Below are 16,896 nucleotides of genomic sequence, written 5' to 3'. Positions count from 1 at the left end.
TTATTGAAGACATGATGCAATACAGTCGAGTTCTTTCAATCGGAGGCACACATTAGTCATCCTAGTTGATAAGGCTCTCGAAATCGGAATTCTGCAGCAAGCTGAGCGAAGCAGTGGCAACCACTGCCAGTCCAAAACTTAGGATAATACGAAAACTTACCCTCTTTGGTTTTCATCTTACCAAAATGGTCTGAGCGGGCTGGACTGCTGTCTTTACCAGGCTGGGGAGGTCGCCATTGTGTCTCTGGCAAAGACATTTTACTATAATTGCCAAGGTAATATGTGTTGCTATTCCGTTAAACATCAATCAAATAATCGATATATTAAGACGACACACGTAGCTGATATTCGTAATGGCCAAAATAATGCAGATTAACTTAGAAACGTGTCAAGGAGCCATTTTTTTGTTACAGCCGCTGTCCACCCTTATTATAATAATGGCCTGTCTCGAGTCCTCAAACCTTAAACTTTTACTAAAAGTTTAATTTCACATATGTGATAATCTACTTATGAAGAACACAAGTAGACCATTACGGCGCTTGTTAATTGACAATGAACAGATTAGTAATGTAGTCCCACACGTAAATCACTTTGCTTTTTTTGATCACGGAACCACGTTAATCTTGTTATTAGTATTATTATTGTTGTTGTTGTGTTCACATCAAATACTCTTTGCCTATAAAGAGGAAAAAATGAGGCTCAAAACTTAAAAGGAGGTTACATGCAGAATCAAATATCAATATCTAAGCAATCTGGTTCATCAAGTGCACTCGTAAACTACACCAAAAGAAACAGAAGGTCATAGAAAAACTAAAGATATGTACTAAGGATATATTTGACATCTATATAGTTGTATTCAGTATTATAATGTCATATTCATATTTCTCACCCCCATCTATCTTTCAGCTGAGTTTCTTATTAAAAGAATGAAGATACCTTTGAAGGCATGTCTAGGGTTAAATATTGTATTGGATTAGAATCTGAGCAAATTTAACGCATAGGCCGCGATCTATCTTTGGAATATGAATGGCCTACTGTAAGGAAGACATGTACCATTAGATAAGCGCAAACCTATGAACTCACTTGACACTCTCAGGTCAGAAACTACGGTTTAAGTGTGCCAAACCAGGCAGTAGGATGATTCAGCTTAACGTCATCATTGTTGCACTGGTAGTAGCTGCAGCTGCTGGGCCCAATTTGCTACAGAACCCAGATTTTGAGAGCCTGAGCAACTGGGATTGCTTCAACCACCACTGCGAGCTTACCTCAGATAAACACAGTGGACAACATGCTATTAAATCGTCAGGCAGGTAAGCAACAACACGTCTGCAATGTCAGCCGAATACAACAAAGTTTAACCAACACTTCACCACCAACCCCATCCCCTATCCCACCCCCACCATCATTACAATACTTGATATGAAGGAAAGAGAACCCAGAAACACTAAAATTTGATAATGGCCTTCTCTACATTTGTCTGTGTCATTTTGTCTTTTAGACTTTGCTTCGTTGTAAATGTGTCATAAAATGTCGTAACTAGTTATGGTACCTTACACCATGCCTACATTGAATCGGTTGCTGAAACAAGTTTTTCTGTTATTGATTTCGTGAACATTTTAAATACAGAAATGTGTGCGGGTTCGATTCACACTTGTTTTTATACCCCAATTATTGCGAAGATGACTTGAAGAGCAGAAAGGTAGCGGAAAGTGGTGTAATACTTTAAATGGATGCTTTTGACAAGGTTAATATGTACAAAACGTCATGTCCACTATCATTGCACATCCTGGACCTAACAATAAAATCGATAAACTTGAAACTTGACGTATCAAATAACATAATAATTTCCGTTGTAACATTAAAACACACAGAACAAGAACATGATATTCACGATTTATTGTAATTAACACATTGAAAGTTTTTAACAACTTGTGTCCCCTTTAATGATATAAATAATATCGCCCGTGTTTGATGACCCTATTTCTGGATTAAGGAATACGAATAATTTAAAAAGTATAGTAGTTCAAGCTATATATTTATTTTTGTAAATTCAATCATCACAGAAAAGGAAAACTAAACATCTTTCATAATACTGTAAGAGAACCAATCACATTGCTAGGGGCATCTGATTTGCAGTCAATGTTTAAAATGTACCGTATTGCCAGTAAGCCCCGCAAAAGGAACGAAAATTTTGAAACCAATATAACATCGATATGCTTTGCAAGTATCCAGTTTTATCAAATTCTTCGGAGACAATGTAGGGCAGGAAGTACCATGCTGGACACATGAGTGTCGAATTTGATTCCCAGACCCAGTGGCGTTGGCTGTTGTTATTTTAAATGGTTTTGCGCAAACAGCCCAGCAAGTTACTGTGCATCTCTGATGCACGTTAACAGTTCTTAAATCTGCCGTGACAATGAATATGATTGCTTTTGCATTGCCATATTTATAAAGCAGCTTTTAATGCAAGTAATTTCTCAGGTATTATATTGATGGAAAAATTAAACAGCTCTGTTAATATATACTCTTGACTACTTCGTAGTTTCTAATTCTGTATTTCTTTGAATAAGTATATTAAAATGAAAATATGAATTACAACACTCAACACTATATAAAGGCAGGTGGCTTCTTTTTGTAATCACATTAACAAAACCTTCATTTAAAAATCTACAAATAAATTATAAAATAATTTTAGTAATAACACCCTTATTTTATTAAGAACAATATTCTGCATTTGAACTTCTTTTTCTCTTTTATTGGAGGGTACTTTTTATTCAGTGGCAAAAACACACTTGTGGCAAAAATATAAACATACTTGTAATGTCAGTCCAATCGATCCAGAGATTTGTTTCAGCAACTAGTAGTAACTTATTGCATGTAATCAGTCCGTAATAGATGAAACTATCTTTTATGACGTCTCATAAATAAGCACAATTTCTCAGTTGATATTCGTAAGAATATGTCGTGTATCAGAAATACTGCAATATATTATCGCGTTTTAAGAATAATGACCTATTAACCTTCTAGCGCTCTAGAACGTAATTACAGTATATTCGATTTATAAGTAAATAGTAAATATAACTTTTGAAAAATAAGTGGATTTGTGTTCATCAATCGTATTATAATGGACTATTTACGTATTCTATTGAATTGTGACATAGATAAAACAATAAAAATGGATCTTTAAATAAAGCATATAAAGTGATCCGCTTTGTTTGAATCACACTCTTGCAAGGTGTACTGTGGCAACGTTTAAGTACTAAACAACGCAATTTCTCGGTCAACCCTACGGATCATACATCTAATGCATGTCGACAGCTGCTATTAGCTGCAATGCGGACACCTCGGCTGTTTACACAACAATGATTGATTCGGAAGTTGCAAATGCATCCAAAGCAGTGTTTTCGTTAGAAACGTCTTGGTCAATCATACGAGTTCTCCATTTGTAAGAATAGAGGTGGTGGTCCCAAGAAATTTCCGCCGAACAAGATGTATAAATTTTCTGCAAATTATTACGCCTACATAGAGCAAAGGCTTATTTTTGTTTCGCAGAATTAGCCCAGATTGTTCGATTGAAGGCTTTGATTCGATGAAAATTTAAGCTACACCAGTTCCGACCTATGGCTAATGAAAATGTCGTAGCCCGCGTGGTCGCCGCTGGCGCAGACGGAGATAAATAAACTAAACGAGCACATGTTTCCTTGATATATACGAGACGAATATTAATATACTGTATTACCCGAGAAAGAGTATTTTTGGTGGATGTTGAACCACGGGTGCTCAAGCATGTCATTTATATTAAGGACGTGTGCTGCCTATCAATCATGTTCAATTCCATCTGATTGCACCTGGAGCTAATATGCAGGCAGCACCTTTACATTCGCCTTAAATCCAGATATATGTATGTTACATTTCTGGTCAAGACTAGTAGCTTTTTCATTTTTTGAAAACAAAATCTTTGATATATTGAACTTTATAATCGCATTGCTAGTTAATAGACTGTCCAAGTTGTTATCATTCTATTTAAAGCTAACGTATTTCCCATAAAACTTTCTATATCAACATACTTTAAAAACACGCAACCATTCACCATTAAGAGAAAGAGAAAAAGCCAGACACTTTATACAACGCTTTTCGTTATACACGGTGATTAACTTTGAAAAAGAGTGATAGTACACCTATCAGATCAACGCACTAAATAAATAATGCGACTGGATCATCGAATATCACTAAATTAATTTACATGTTACGTATTCCGTATATTCGGTGATAACAAAGAACGTCTATGTGCTTAAAACACAAATGATGTATAAGCAACCAACTGTGACCTTTAAACTTACGGTGACAACACTAAGATTTTTAGTTTGGTAATGCAAATAAAATATAGATCTTATCAAGAGATGCATAATAACACTAATAAAAGAATTTAATGATGTATCTGCTGTTCTGTAATAAATACGTGGAGTTGAGAATGTATATAATGTGCTGCAACTTACTTACTAAAAAATCATGTTACGTCATCTTGTCGCACAACTTCGAAAACTTATCTTTGTAGATCACACGATGTTATGAGAAAATCCGACTGAACGGGATTGACATAAGGAAGTGTTAAATTTACCTTTCTAACAGTATTTTAGAGTCTGCACTATTTTCAAGGAGATAAAGAGGCAATATGGATTCTTTAACAAGCACGTGTTCGACATTTACGTGACCAATCAAATAATGTATCCATGCCAAAAGGATATATCTAATCAATCTAATCAATAAAAGACTGGCTGCTTGGAATGACACGGTGGACAGTGACAAATACATACGTTTTGTTTTAGAAACCAGACCATTATGGGTCCTTCCCAGTGGGTAAAACTTAAAACGAACACCAGGTACGAAGCTGTTGCTTTCGTAAAGCTTTTGCAGAACGCTCATGGAAAACTGTTTGCCAGCGTTAAACTTACAGTGGAGTACGACTTTGTAGGTAAGCAGTAATTTATAACGGCTCGTTAAAATGCAAATGTCTCTTTATGAATTGCCTTTTCCTGAAGAATGTACCATTACTTACAGATACGAATCATTCTTCACAAATTCGGTTTGATCATGTGTATTATTTCATAAATGTAATCGTAAATATTTTCTCTTCAAACTCTTCAAGCACAATAACAGTTTTTGGAATCGTCAGTATGATGATGATCATCATCATCAGCAGCAGCAGCAAATGATTATTAAACTATTTCCTCTCCATCTCTAAGAATGTTTTATTTAAATGCATCATGGAATCTTAAAAGTCGAAAAGAGATAATGCGATAAAAATCATCTTTTAAAATAATTTCATTCTTACGTTTGTGACATTAGTCATTTTAATAACTTTTGTATGTCAGTTCCAATCAACGATAAAGTTTTTAAAAAATGCATTAATTCCTATTATCAAAGAAGTTCTTTGTGGGATATATTGAGAGAAGATTGAATTAATATTTCGGGCACAATTTAGTTTAAATCATTATCTACGGCACAATTTTAAATATATTCCTTCTCTACAATTTCCCTGCATTCAAGAATAAATTATTTGCGTTTGATGCTTCATCGCTTTACATGCTAAAATTTGCCTATGTACTACATAGAAATTATCCGACATAAACTACTCCCAAATCTTTCGTAATGCTAGATGGATCGAAGAACTATGTCCCAATTGCTGAGCAGCCAACTGTTTGGAAAGGCAACTGGATTGAATTATCAGGAGACCTCTTCACCCCAGACAAAGGTTTGTAACGCTAAAGCGTTTTTACCCTTTGCAGTTACAAGGATAGGTAAGTTTTATATTACATCAAGATATTTAGAGATTTTTTTTGAAAAGCTATCATTCCAGTCAACGGTGAAGCAGTATATCTTCTAGTCAGTACCGTGGATACTTCCTCCTATTGCCGACACGATACGGTGTGCATTTTTATTATTTTAGATTCATCTTTCAAAGGTACATATATACCTCTGCCAGTACGATTCTCGCCAGTATATGCTAATTACCGTCAAAAATCAGTGACGCTCTTTCATAAACATGTCGAAATGACAGGCTCAAATGCACTAGGTTAGGCTAATATGGGGGATCATGGATTGTAAGTTGTTTCATTAAAAATATATTCTCATTCTCTACTTTATAGTTTTATCAAACTGTAAGGTGATATTGTTGTTCGTAGTAGGAGAGTCAGAATTTTATTTATGTTCTGAATGTACCAAATATTCACATATCAAATATACTTGTTAAGCCATTAAAACCAGCCGAATTTACGCGGAGGGATTAGATCCTGGTATAGATTTTCTAATGGATTCTGCCTCCCTGACGGAAATCCCCGAGAACACCAACTGGAAGTCGGAATCCGACAAGGTTATAAACAGTCAACGGAAGCAGACAATGCATCTCAGGTATGGGATTAACGTTGATTTCCTTAGTGCCAAACTTGCTACAAAATATTTCAACATCCTGATTAAGTGTGGTAATCACGGTTTTTCGTACGATCTTTTTATATCAACCCATTAAGGACAAAATATTGGATCAAATACCGATAAGGAAAGGTATAACGCTCTAATTATGATAACAAGGTCTAAATATTGTACAACACTGCGTTAAGCTTAAGGCGTTTCGGTTTGTGCGAGGTTTCGATTGCACATGTGGTAGGGGATCTACATACTATGTCACATGGTTTTGAACAAAGACTGACGGATAATTTTATTCAAAACTGGAATTCAAATTGATCGAATTCTTCAATAGCAGCAGTATACGGGACTTTTGTTTGATTTGATTTCAGGAATATTTAGAAACTTTAGATATACACAAAACAGATTGAGAATATTCTTTTCAAAATTATGGATGCCTTGACATAGGTTAGAAAAGGAGATTGGTAGATAACCCAAACCAGGTAAGGCCCTAGTGAAAATATGGGTTGTAATTATTGTTTAATACCAGAAGAAGAGCATTATTTTCTCCTTAAGTGGCCTTTTTAGCGATACACTGCGAAACAGCAATTCCCCTATATGTTTTTGTGAAAGACTAAAAATGAAAAAATATGTGGATTTCATTTCCACTTCACGGTCATTACAAGTTAGCTAGCTTCAAACTTTTATGCATCATTATACATGTTACGGTATTTTATTTGCTATACATCTACACATACTGGTCATTTTCGGATGTTAATGCTTTTTATAAATGTGTTCTAAGGTTTAACAAGTTATTTCAAACTGCTTTATAAAATTACTTATAAATTTAACTGTCAATGACTGTAACTGTAATACAGACATAAACATTATAGGATATGGAACTAATTTTCTTTTATCTTTAACTTAAAAATATTTCTGCGATACTCTCGATATAAGCTACGCGAGAGCGGGGTCTCAAGACTCAGCATGCGAAGTGAGTTCTGACAAGCCTGCGGTTTTTTGGTTTACAGTTGCTTTAGTTATTTACTACGCAGAGTATAATAATAATAATAATAATAATAATGAGGACTTTGTATAGCGCCTAATCTTTAAAAGCTCTAAGCGCTTTACAACATTAGACAACACCTATAAGATAAAAAAAACATATACTAATATTATTACAAAAACAAACACCATGAAATTAGAAAAACATTAAAAAATAAAAAACTAGCTGAGAATATTTCAGGTAGGAAACATTATTAGGTCTTTAAGTTTGTTCTTGCAGTCGAAATAAGTGAGTTTTCAGAGCCCTCTTGAATGTGATCACTGAGTCTTTGTGTCTAAGTTCAGTGGGCAATTCATTCCACGTTGCTGGGCCCTGGTATGCAAAAGAACGCTGTCCATATGACTTTGTTTTCATAGTGGAAATAATGAGCATACGATTGTCAGAAGAGGAGCGTACCTATCTTGCTGGTGTGTACACATTGGTGAGGTCAGATAGGTATGTTGGACTAGAGTCCGACAGTGAAACGTAGCACAGACAACAAATTTTGTGTTTGATTCTAGATCGAATGGATAGCCAGTATAGGGTACAGAGCAGCGGGGAGGTGTGCTCTGATCGTGGTACTCTAAGTATGATCCGAGCAGCTGTGTTTTGAACTTTTTGAAGTTTCTGGAGCAGATATTGAGATGAACCAGACAGAACTGAGTTACAATAGTCCAGTCTTGAAAGTACTAATGAACATACAAGTGTTTTAGTGGCATCAACTGAAAGATATTTGCGAATTGAGCTGATGCGTCTCAGCTCAAGATATGCAGCCTTGCATATGTTCATGACATGTTGGTGTAATGTGAGAGCACTGTCCAGAGTAACACCTAGGTTTCGTACTGATTGTGTGAATTTAATGTTGGTGTTGCTGATATTTATTGTTTGAGGTAAAGGATGTGAATGAGAAAGTCTTTGTGTTGTGATCAGAATGGCCTCAGTTTTATCATCATTCATCTGCAGCTTGTTACATGACATCCATGATTTCACATCAGAAATGCACCTCTCTACACTTTGGATGGTAGCATCAACTTCATTTGGGTGGCTAGATTTGTATATTTGGGTGTCATCAGCGTACAATTGGTGAGACACTGGATGATGATATATGACGCTTGAGAGCGACTGAGTGTACAGAATGAAAAGAACAGGTCCAAGAATAGACCCCTGTGGAACACCACAACATAGATCAACTAGGCTGGAGTGTATTGCATTTGCAGATACAATTTGTGTCCTGTTGACCAAGTAGGACTTGAACGGTGAGGTAATATATCATGGTCTATTGTGTCAAATGCTGCAGACAAATCAAGGAGGGTGAGGACTGTAATCTTTCCGCTATCCAGAGCAGAGAGAATGTCATTAACTACTTTTAGAAGAGTAGTTTCATTACTGTGGCAAGGGCGATATGCAGATTGTACATTGCTAAAAAGACTGTTTGAATTTAGATGAGATACAAGCTGGGATAGAACAACCTTTTCTAAGATTTTTTATATGAATGGGGGATTAGAAACTGGGCGGTAGTTCTTTAAATCGTTATGGTCGAGTGTTGGTTTCTTCAGCAGAGGCTTTACAATGGCAGTTTTGAAAAATGATGGGAAATCCCCGGATGAGAGAAAGGTATTAATAACATCAGTTAGTGAAGGCAATACTGGATCTAAACACTCAAGCAGCAGTGATGTTGGAGCAGTGATGTTGGAGTATGTCAGCAGCGATTACAAATATCGGAACAAACAAACCACAGAAAAAATATACTAATAATTTTCCTTATAAAAATTCATTGCTTTAAAATATATGTTCAATATTCATCGAAGAGATTAATATTCTACGTAGTCTAAAACACGTAGCATAAGCAAATAACGTGCACGTGACATGATACAAAACATTTCCATGACACCACGCTATATTATTGTTGTCTTCACATATTGCTCAACATCAAATCTGAGAAACTCCCAATTAGTAAACGCAGTATGTTTCAGTCTGTACATTCATTTAAAGCTGTGCTCGTTTATCACAGACATTACCTATGTAATATTAGTATTTTGAAAAAAAGGTACATTGTCAAACTCTTCTACCGTGCAAATTTAAACCCTAAAAAATAGTTTATGCTGGACCGTGAATTGCTGGATTTCTGAGGGATTAATATAAACAACTGACTAGAGTCAAATACGATAATGTTTCCCTGCCTGTCACTAGACATTGATAATTTTATAAACAATAAATTTTTAAATTACATAGAGATAATTTTGTGGTCTAGCCGTAAATATGGACGCCTAGCATACAAACGAAAAAGGTTCAAATTCAACAATGTGCAAACACATTTTTCCTTGTTATATGTGTTTAACTTTACATTGGGAAGCATAATTATGTTACTAATTATATTTTCTTTGCGTTTTACACATGGCAAAACATAAACAGCAAACCGTTAATGTTATCTCGGGCAGGGCCGGCGCCAGACTATTTGGCGCCCTAGGCAAGGTTAGATTCTGGCGCCCCCCACCCCTCGGAAAATATCAATTTCAAAATTTATAAACAATAAAATAAGGAGTTACCCCCCTCAATTTGATTTCCGCGGCAAACTGAAGGTTTCGTATACGCGTGATTCCACGGAAAAACTCGTGGCCTATAAAAACACGCGAACGTAATTACGTCCTGAAAGTTTCGTATACGCGCGCTTTTCACTCACTCATTTTGCCTGTTCCGGTCAGCCTGGTGTTTCGGTCAGACTGAATCTACCCGATTGTTTGTCGCTGTATGAAATAAACCAGGATAAAAAACGACCCTCAATAAAACTGAAATTTATTTATTTATTTTTTCAAAACTGTTGTTGATTTGGAGAAATGCGCCCCCTGAAATCAGCGCCCCAGGCGGCTGCCTAGTTTGCTTATATGGTAGCGCCGGCCCTGCACGCGGGATACAGTAGCAATTGTTAAGCTGACTGGTTTATTAGTATGCGGTATCAACGTAATTTCCACTCATTCAAGCAATGTCTCAAGGAAAATAAAGAATAAAATGTAATATGTTCAATGCTACTTCCTTTGCCTGGTGTTTTATATCAATGTTTACGACGACAACGGAAAAGTAGATTTCATTCCTTGGATATATATGTTATCATTTTTCAGACATTTTAGAATGGCTTAGTAGACAGGTTGAGTAGACTATACTTGAAAGTCTAAAGTATCATGCATTAAATAAGTATCATATGACTATGTTTATAAACTCTCATTAAGTGTTACGAGTCTATGCTCTTTAAATAAGTAACAGAAAAGAATGAAAGACAACAAGCTTTATAAAATTAAACAATTTGTTTCCGTAGGATACAAAATGAAAATGAGAAAAAACAACTTACGGTATTGCGAATTAAGCCCCATAATAATCCAAGAATTACAGACACAAGTCCTAGTAATTTAAAGTCCTGAATAAAATTCAATAAATGTCCCGAAGAAGTCCCAAAACTGAAGCCCATGACGTGTACGTGGTAGCTATTGAAGTGTTGATGGTGCAACAGTCTTTTGCTGAATCTCAAAAAATAATTCCAGGTTTGAATTCAGTATAAATTCCAGTAAATATTATATCCAAGAATTTTATCAGAGTACTTTTGTATTTCCAGAGAAAATAATCACTTAAATTCAGTAATTTGAAGAACATAAAATTCAGCCCAAACTGGTCACAACATGATATATCTTGAAAGTGCTAGATGTTAAAGCACGAACGGTAAATTCTCACACTTAAAATATATATTGTTCTGTACTTGACCTGAGGTCAGAATTACCATTTTCTGTATAAAAAATACCTAATGGAAAATAACCTTCTAGAATGAACTAATTAGTCTCGTTTACTAACAGTACAATAACCAGTAAATATTCACTTATGAAATTCTAAAAACCCGACCCAAATAAACATATTTACTCCTTCTTGTTTACTTGAATAATACTCCTGATATTAAGCTCATATATAAAGAGAATAATTTAGCTATCTATTAGTTGTTGACATAAAATGAAATAAAAATGTTTTTAAAAAGTCAGTCATGTCAAGCTGAAATGAACTCAATTTCGGACAAGGTCAAGTCCAACATACAATGTTACATTAAAATAGCGCGTAATGAAATTTAAAAAAGAAACCAAAACTAACATAAAGCCATTTAATTAAATATGCATAACAATAAGTGCCATGTAGCTATGCGTGTAAGGTCTCATTAACTACCATGCAACTATGTTTATAAAGTCATTAAGTACCATGCAATTATGTTATAAATTATCAGCAAATACTTTGCAGCTATGTGTATAAACTATCAGTACGTACTGTACCATGTATCTATGTTTATAAATAATTGCTGTAAAATATATAAACATATGTTTTATTAATACATCGTGCCATCATAAGCACATACATGTCACAGTTTTGACCCATAATAAATAATACAGTAACCTGTAATCACAATCTCAACTGGAATGATGTCCTTTTCTGTTCAGCATATAGTTTCCATTCTGACTTTTAAGTGAGAACAATTTGAATAAATGTCACAAAAAGCAGCAGAGGGGGCGAATCCGACATTTTGTCCAATCGTTATTTTGCTTAATTATTACTTCTGCACTCAACGATCTAGTGTCGTCAGCGCCTGGTAAAAAAAAAAACGACGACGTCGTTGGGGGATCGTCCAAACGTCATTTGGTTTAATTAACACCTTCTGCGCGTCGATCCCCAGCGTCGTCAGCGTCCGGTAAGCACGTCGACGACCGCGTCGATGTCATTGCCCCCTCTGCTGCTAAGTGGTTATTTACAATGATCTTACAAACAGAGTGATCACTAACTCCTCCTCCTGTAGATCAATTAGGTTATTTGACTGATCGGTGAGTTTAAAATTAATTCTCGTTAAAAACCGATCATGGCATCGCATATAGACCGGATTAATCGGATTCTCAACGATTAAAAATCCCGGAGGGGCTGTTGGTGAAAATGAATAAAGGATATACCCCTGTTGAGCTTGATTTGATTGATTGGTATCTACCTGGTAACTCCCTTCGATAACATCACACACTAGATTGATTGCTATCACCGATGCGATATTTACGTTGTATGGAGCAATATGCCTACCACCATCTCCGTTATCGTGTCTGAGGATATAAGTTGATGGATCGAGAAAATCATTAAGAGACTTTCTTAGTTCTGGCGCGTTGTATCCTGGAAACTTGAAATCGGGTAAATCGGCTTCTGTGATATTATACCCGGTTAGGAATTTTTGTTTATTATCATCGCTGCTATCGGATATTACTTTAACGATTCGTTCATTGATATATTCCATGTCTGATATAAGTTGATTTAACACCTCAACGTGTTTTTGTGCTTTTGTCTCTCGTAGTTGTTCTAGTTGTAATTGGTAATAATGATTAATCTCGGCAAACGCACCAGTGATATCATCTAAACGAACTGTGACCTTGGCTGACAATTCAGGAGTTTTCTTATACGGAAAAAACCATTGCATGGTATTCCTGTCTTGAAATATAAACTCGCTGGGTAATAACGTGTTTCTTATAATAGACAAATCATTCAGATAACTGGGATTAATCTCATGATACGATTGCATATTTGTGTGCAAATCCGCGGGTGGATTCTTAGGCCATCCTAGTATGGTTCTTATTGAACTGTTATAAATATCAACCATATACCCCGGTGTGCTTATTTCAATCGTCGATGATAACGTCGGTTCATGAACCGTAATAGCGATTTTTGATTCCTTTCCTGTGATCGATTTTATTCTGCGTTGAAATTCCTTATTGATTTGCTCTATTTGGTATGACCCAGTTGGTATTGTAACCTCCTCCCAGTCTGGGGTCCCATCGGGTTTATTTTTCCGTGCAAAAACCAGCGAGTTATTAGGTTGTTGTCCGTTAAATGCGTCCGCTCGAATATTAGGCCAACTGTGATATACTCGCAATTTTGCCAGCGCTATTTCCTTCACTGGAACCGGCGACGGGAAGTTCACACTGAATTCGGGTTTCGTTGACGTTATTGATATCATATTTGTTTGTACCGGAGTGGTGTTCTCCGCGATCCGCTGAAGTAATTGAAACCCTTCGGGGTTCAGCGACATTATTATTATTCGTTGTTTTTAGTGTCTAATTTTAACAACCAGGTGGTTTCGGCTTCCAGTTGAAAATCCTCGATTTTTGACATCGCGGAGCTATATAACTGGACCATCGTGGAGAATTCAACATCGGATACGAACAAATTATCAATCGATAACGAGATCAACCCGGATAATTTCGAGTATGCGTCGGATACTATTTGATGTTTTACTGTATACTCGTTGAGTTTTTTCTGAAAACACGATGATATCTTCCTAGTGATTGCGTTGGCAACTCCAGCAACTGTTGTCATTGCGGAGACAGCGATTGGAACAGCGATCGGGGTTATCGTGGTCACCGTGGATAAAATAACACCGGCGCCAGCTACTATACCCGACACCGAGTACACGACCGCGTCGATGGCGGTTATTTTACGACGGTATTTTTTTATTTTTACACGGTATTGTTCGGAAAGCGTTTTCAAGTTCGCGGAAAATTCTTTTGCGGTATCGAATCGATATTGATGTGACGTCGGTGATACCTCTGATTCAACTTCCTTGGTGGTCATTTTTATTTTAAAAGAGCTAGTGTTTTTAATTACTTAGATTCGCTGCAAATTCCACATACCATGTAATGTTTGCCCGGGCTAGATTTCTATCAACGGCATAAATTGTAAACTGTTCAGTTGCGTTCTTGTCTATAATTGTTGATATTGTATTGTTAAACCCGGATGAACTCGACGATAATATATTAAACTGCATCATTGAAACCAGTGTCAATCGATAAATGCCCTTAACAGTTGCGGTGATATTTACTGTATTCTGTGTAGGAGTCCAATCGAATGATCCATGCCGAATTGTGTATACTGTGTTGATGATGTTCTCATGAGGGATTTTTATTTTTTTGAATTGCTCTGCTCTCGGTAGTCCGTCTTTAATCGCTTCAACATCAGTTTTAATCGTTCCTATTTCCTGTATATGCGTGTCCACATCTTTTTTGTTCGCTGCAACCCTAGTAATGAGTGTATTTATTTCCTGTATATGCGTGTCTATACTTTTTTTGTTCGCTATAACATTAATTTTGAGTACTTCTATTTCCCCTTCATGCACGTCTATACTTTTTTTGCTCGCTATAGCATTAGTGTTAATTGTTTCTATTCTCTGTCTATGCGCGTCTACATTATTTATGATCGTTACAACATTAGTTTTGATTGTTTCTATTTCCCGTGTATTCTCGGTCATGCTTTTTTTGTTCGCTGCAACATCAAGTTTGATTGTTTCTATTTCATATGTATGCACGTCTATACCTTTTTTATTCGCTGCAACATCAGTTTTAATTAATCCTATTTCCCGCCAATACGCGTCTACATTTTTTTTGTTCGCTTCGACATCAGTTTTGATTGTTCCTATTTCCTGTGTATGCGCGTCTACATTTTTTTTGTTCGCTTCAATATCAGTTTTGATTATTCCTATTTCCTGTGTATGCGCGTTTATATTATTTATGATCGTTGCAACATCAGTTTTGATTGTTTCTATTTTCCGTCCATGCGAGTCTACATTATTTATGATCGTTGCAACATTAGCGCCGATTATTTCTATTTCCCGTTCATGCACGTCTACACTTTTTTTGTTCGCTTCAATATCAGTTTTGATTGTTTTTATTTCCTGTCCATACGCAGTGATATCATTTATAGTTATTGTAATCTCATCCGGCTTGGTATTTTTTTTACCAAAGAATTTATCAAAGTTGTCATCGATCCTGTTAACATTTTTTCGTAACGGTGGTAAATTGGCCGACAGCGCCATAAGTTCCGAAATAGCATTTGTTATTGTTGCAAGATTTGGTTCGGTTGCCGTCGGGGGTCCCCGAAAAAAACTATCGACAATGTGTTGCACATTGGTGAAACGCGTTAGCATCGACCTGAACTGTTCTCCATGAAAGTTAAATTCACCACGTAAACCCTTTAACGAATTCGACATGGTTATATAACTGTTGCCAAGTATACTTATTCTTCCATCTATCATCGATATATCTTCACCCGGTTTGAGTCGTCCGTCGCTGGTATACAGCGCGATAGCGTTCTCGGCGGCATCACGCTGTCGTATTAAAACGTCATTCAGCGACACATTACTGGATTTCAATTTACCCTGGCGGTCTTGAAACACAACTATTTCGCCCGGGTCAACACTTGTTAAATTCAACGTATCAGCGATTTCATCCTCAATTAGTTTTTTTATGTCATCGGTGGCGGGCGTTTCCGTGGGCTTTTTCAGCGCCGAAACCGGTCGTCCCCAGATATCAATCATTATTATTGTAAATGTTATTCTCTAAAATCCGTTGAGCTTCTACGACCCCACTAGTGTATTCGTTTACAACCACATGAGGTGGTTTTCGCGATGATGAAATCTCCGCAAGTACGTTCAATACCTCGCGGCCACATATCGGTGGGTCGCTTAATCGCTGTGTTGGCAGCGTGGAATAAAAAACCCGGGCTGAACACGCCCGGGCTGAACACGCCCGGACATACCGCATGAACTCTTTCGGCGGGGCTAACCCGTATGAATCAAAATAGACGATCGCACGCGGATCAATTGCGTATGCAACCCAATGAGTTCCCGCTCCGGAGGACCCATCGAGGTTAATTATGCCGGTTTCAATATTTCTTGGTGCCGCCGGTAATTGATCCCTCATAAAAACACCTCTGAAGTTTTTTATCGCTAGCGCGTTTGCGGCATCTATTAAATCAAAATTAGACATTGGAGTCATAGACTCAGGAGTCATTGACTCCCGAGTCAATAAACGGTTCCCGGTAGTCTTAGACCCTTTCCCGAGTACCATGAATACGGGGTTCCCGGTAGTCTTAGACCCTTTCCGGCCACGGGTCGTTTTTTTTTGTAGCCTTTCCCGGTTGCCTTCTTCAATGCCATTCCCGCCGCGGTACCAACGGCTCCTAACGCCGCCGCCTTAGCCACTGCTGGTGCGGCCGCGGCAATCAACGCTGGAATCGCGGCTAACAGCGGAAATATCCCACCGGTCTTTTCCATGTTTTTAATTGCTGCGGCTGAAAAATCTATTTGAACACCCTTTTTATTCTTCATCGCATCATTGAAATGTTTTATTTGACGCGCCGTCAACGATATCTTATGATTACCACCCGCCATCTGCGACGGCTTCAGCGTTATTGTGGTCCCGCATTGTTTAGCCGACTTTGATCGTAATTTCTTGACTTGACCATCAGTCAACTCTACATTGACGACACTATACGACATTTTATTGTAAACGCGTTTTGTGCTTTCAATTACATGTTTTCCACTGGCGCATCAACGATTCTCATTCGTCCACCAACGCCTTCCAACAGCATTGATTTATCGCTGAGAATGACAGCAACCGCTC

The 16,896-nt window shown here is 37.0% G+C and overlaps 1 protein-coding gene across 2 annotated transcripts in view; it reads left to right on the top strand.

The window, feature by feature from the left end:
• Positions 1–1,067: 1,067 nt before the first annotated feature.
• Positions 1,068–16,896, top strand: part of LOC149804554 (uncharacterized) — a 59,068-nt gene continuing 43,239 nt past the window's right edge. The window contains exons 1-4 of one of the 2 annotated variants that reach the window (XM_089941451.1): positions 1,068–1,310; positions 4,827–4,972; positions 5,657–5,752; positions 6,252–6,408. In XM_089941451.1, the coding sequence (XP_089797577.1) occupies positions 1,138–1,310; positions 4,827–4,972; positions 5,657–5,752; positions 6,252–6,408 (572 nt within the window). In that variant the 5' untranslated portion in view covers positions 1,068–1,137. The remainder of the gene's footprint in view (positions 1,311–4,826; positions 4,973–5,656; positions 5,753–6,251; positions 6,409–16,896) is intronic. The other variant, XM_089941443.1, reaches the window with a different exon arrangement.

Source organism: Sinohyriopsis cumingii, chromosome 2 (genome assembly GCF_028554795.1).
Source record: "Sinohyriopsis cumingii isolate HCF-2022 chromosome 2, ASM2855479v2, whole genome shotgun sequence".
Lineage (NCBI taxonomy): Eukaryota > Metazoa > Mollusca > Bivalvia > Unionida > Unionidae > Sinohyriopsis > Sinohyriopsis cumingii.
The sequence above is the reverse complement of the archived record's forward strand: the minus strand, read 5'-3'. Positions and strand labels throughout refer to the sequence as shown.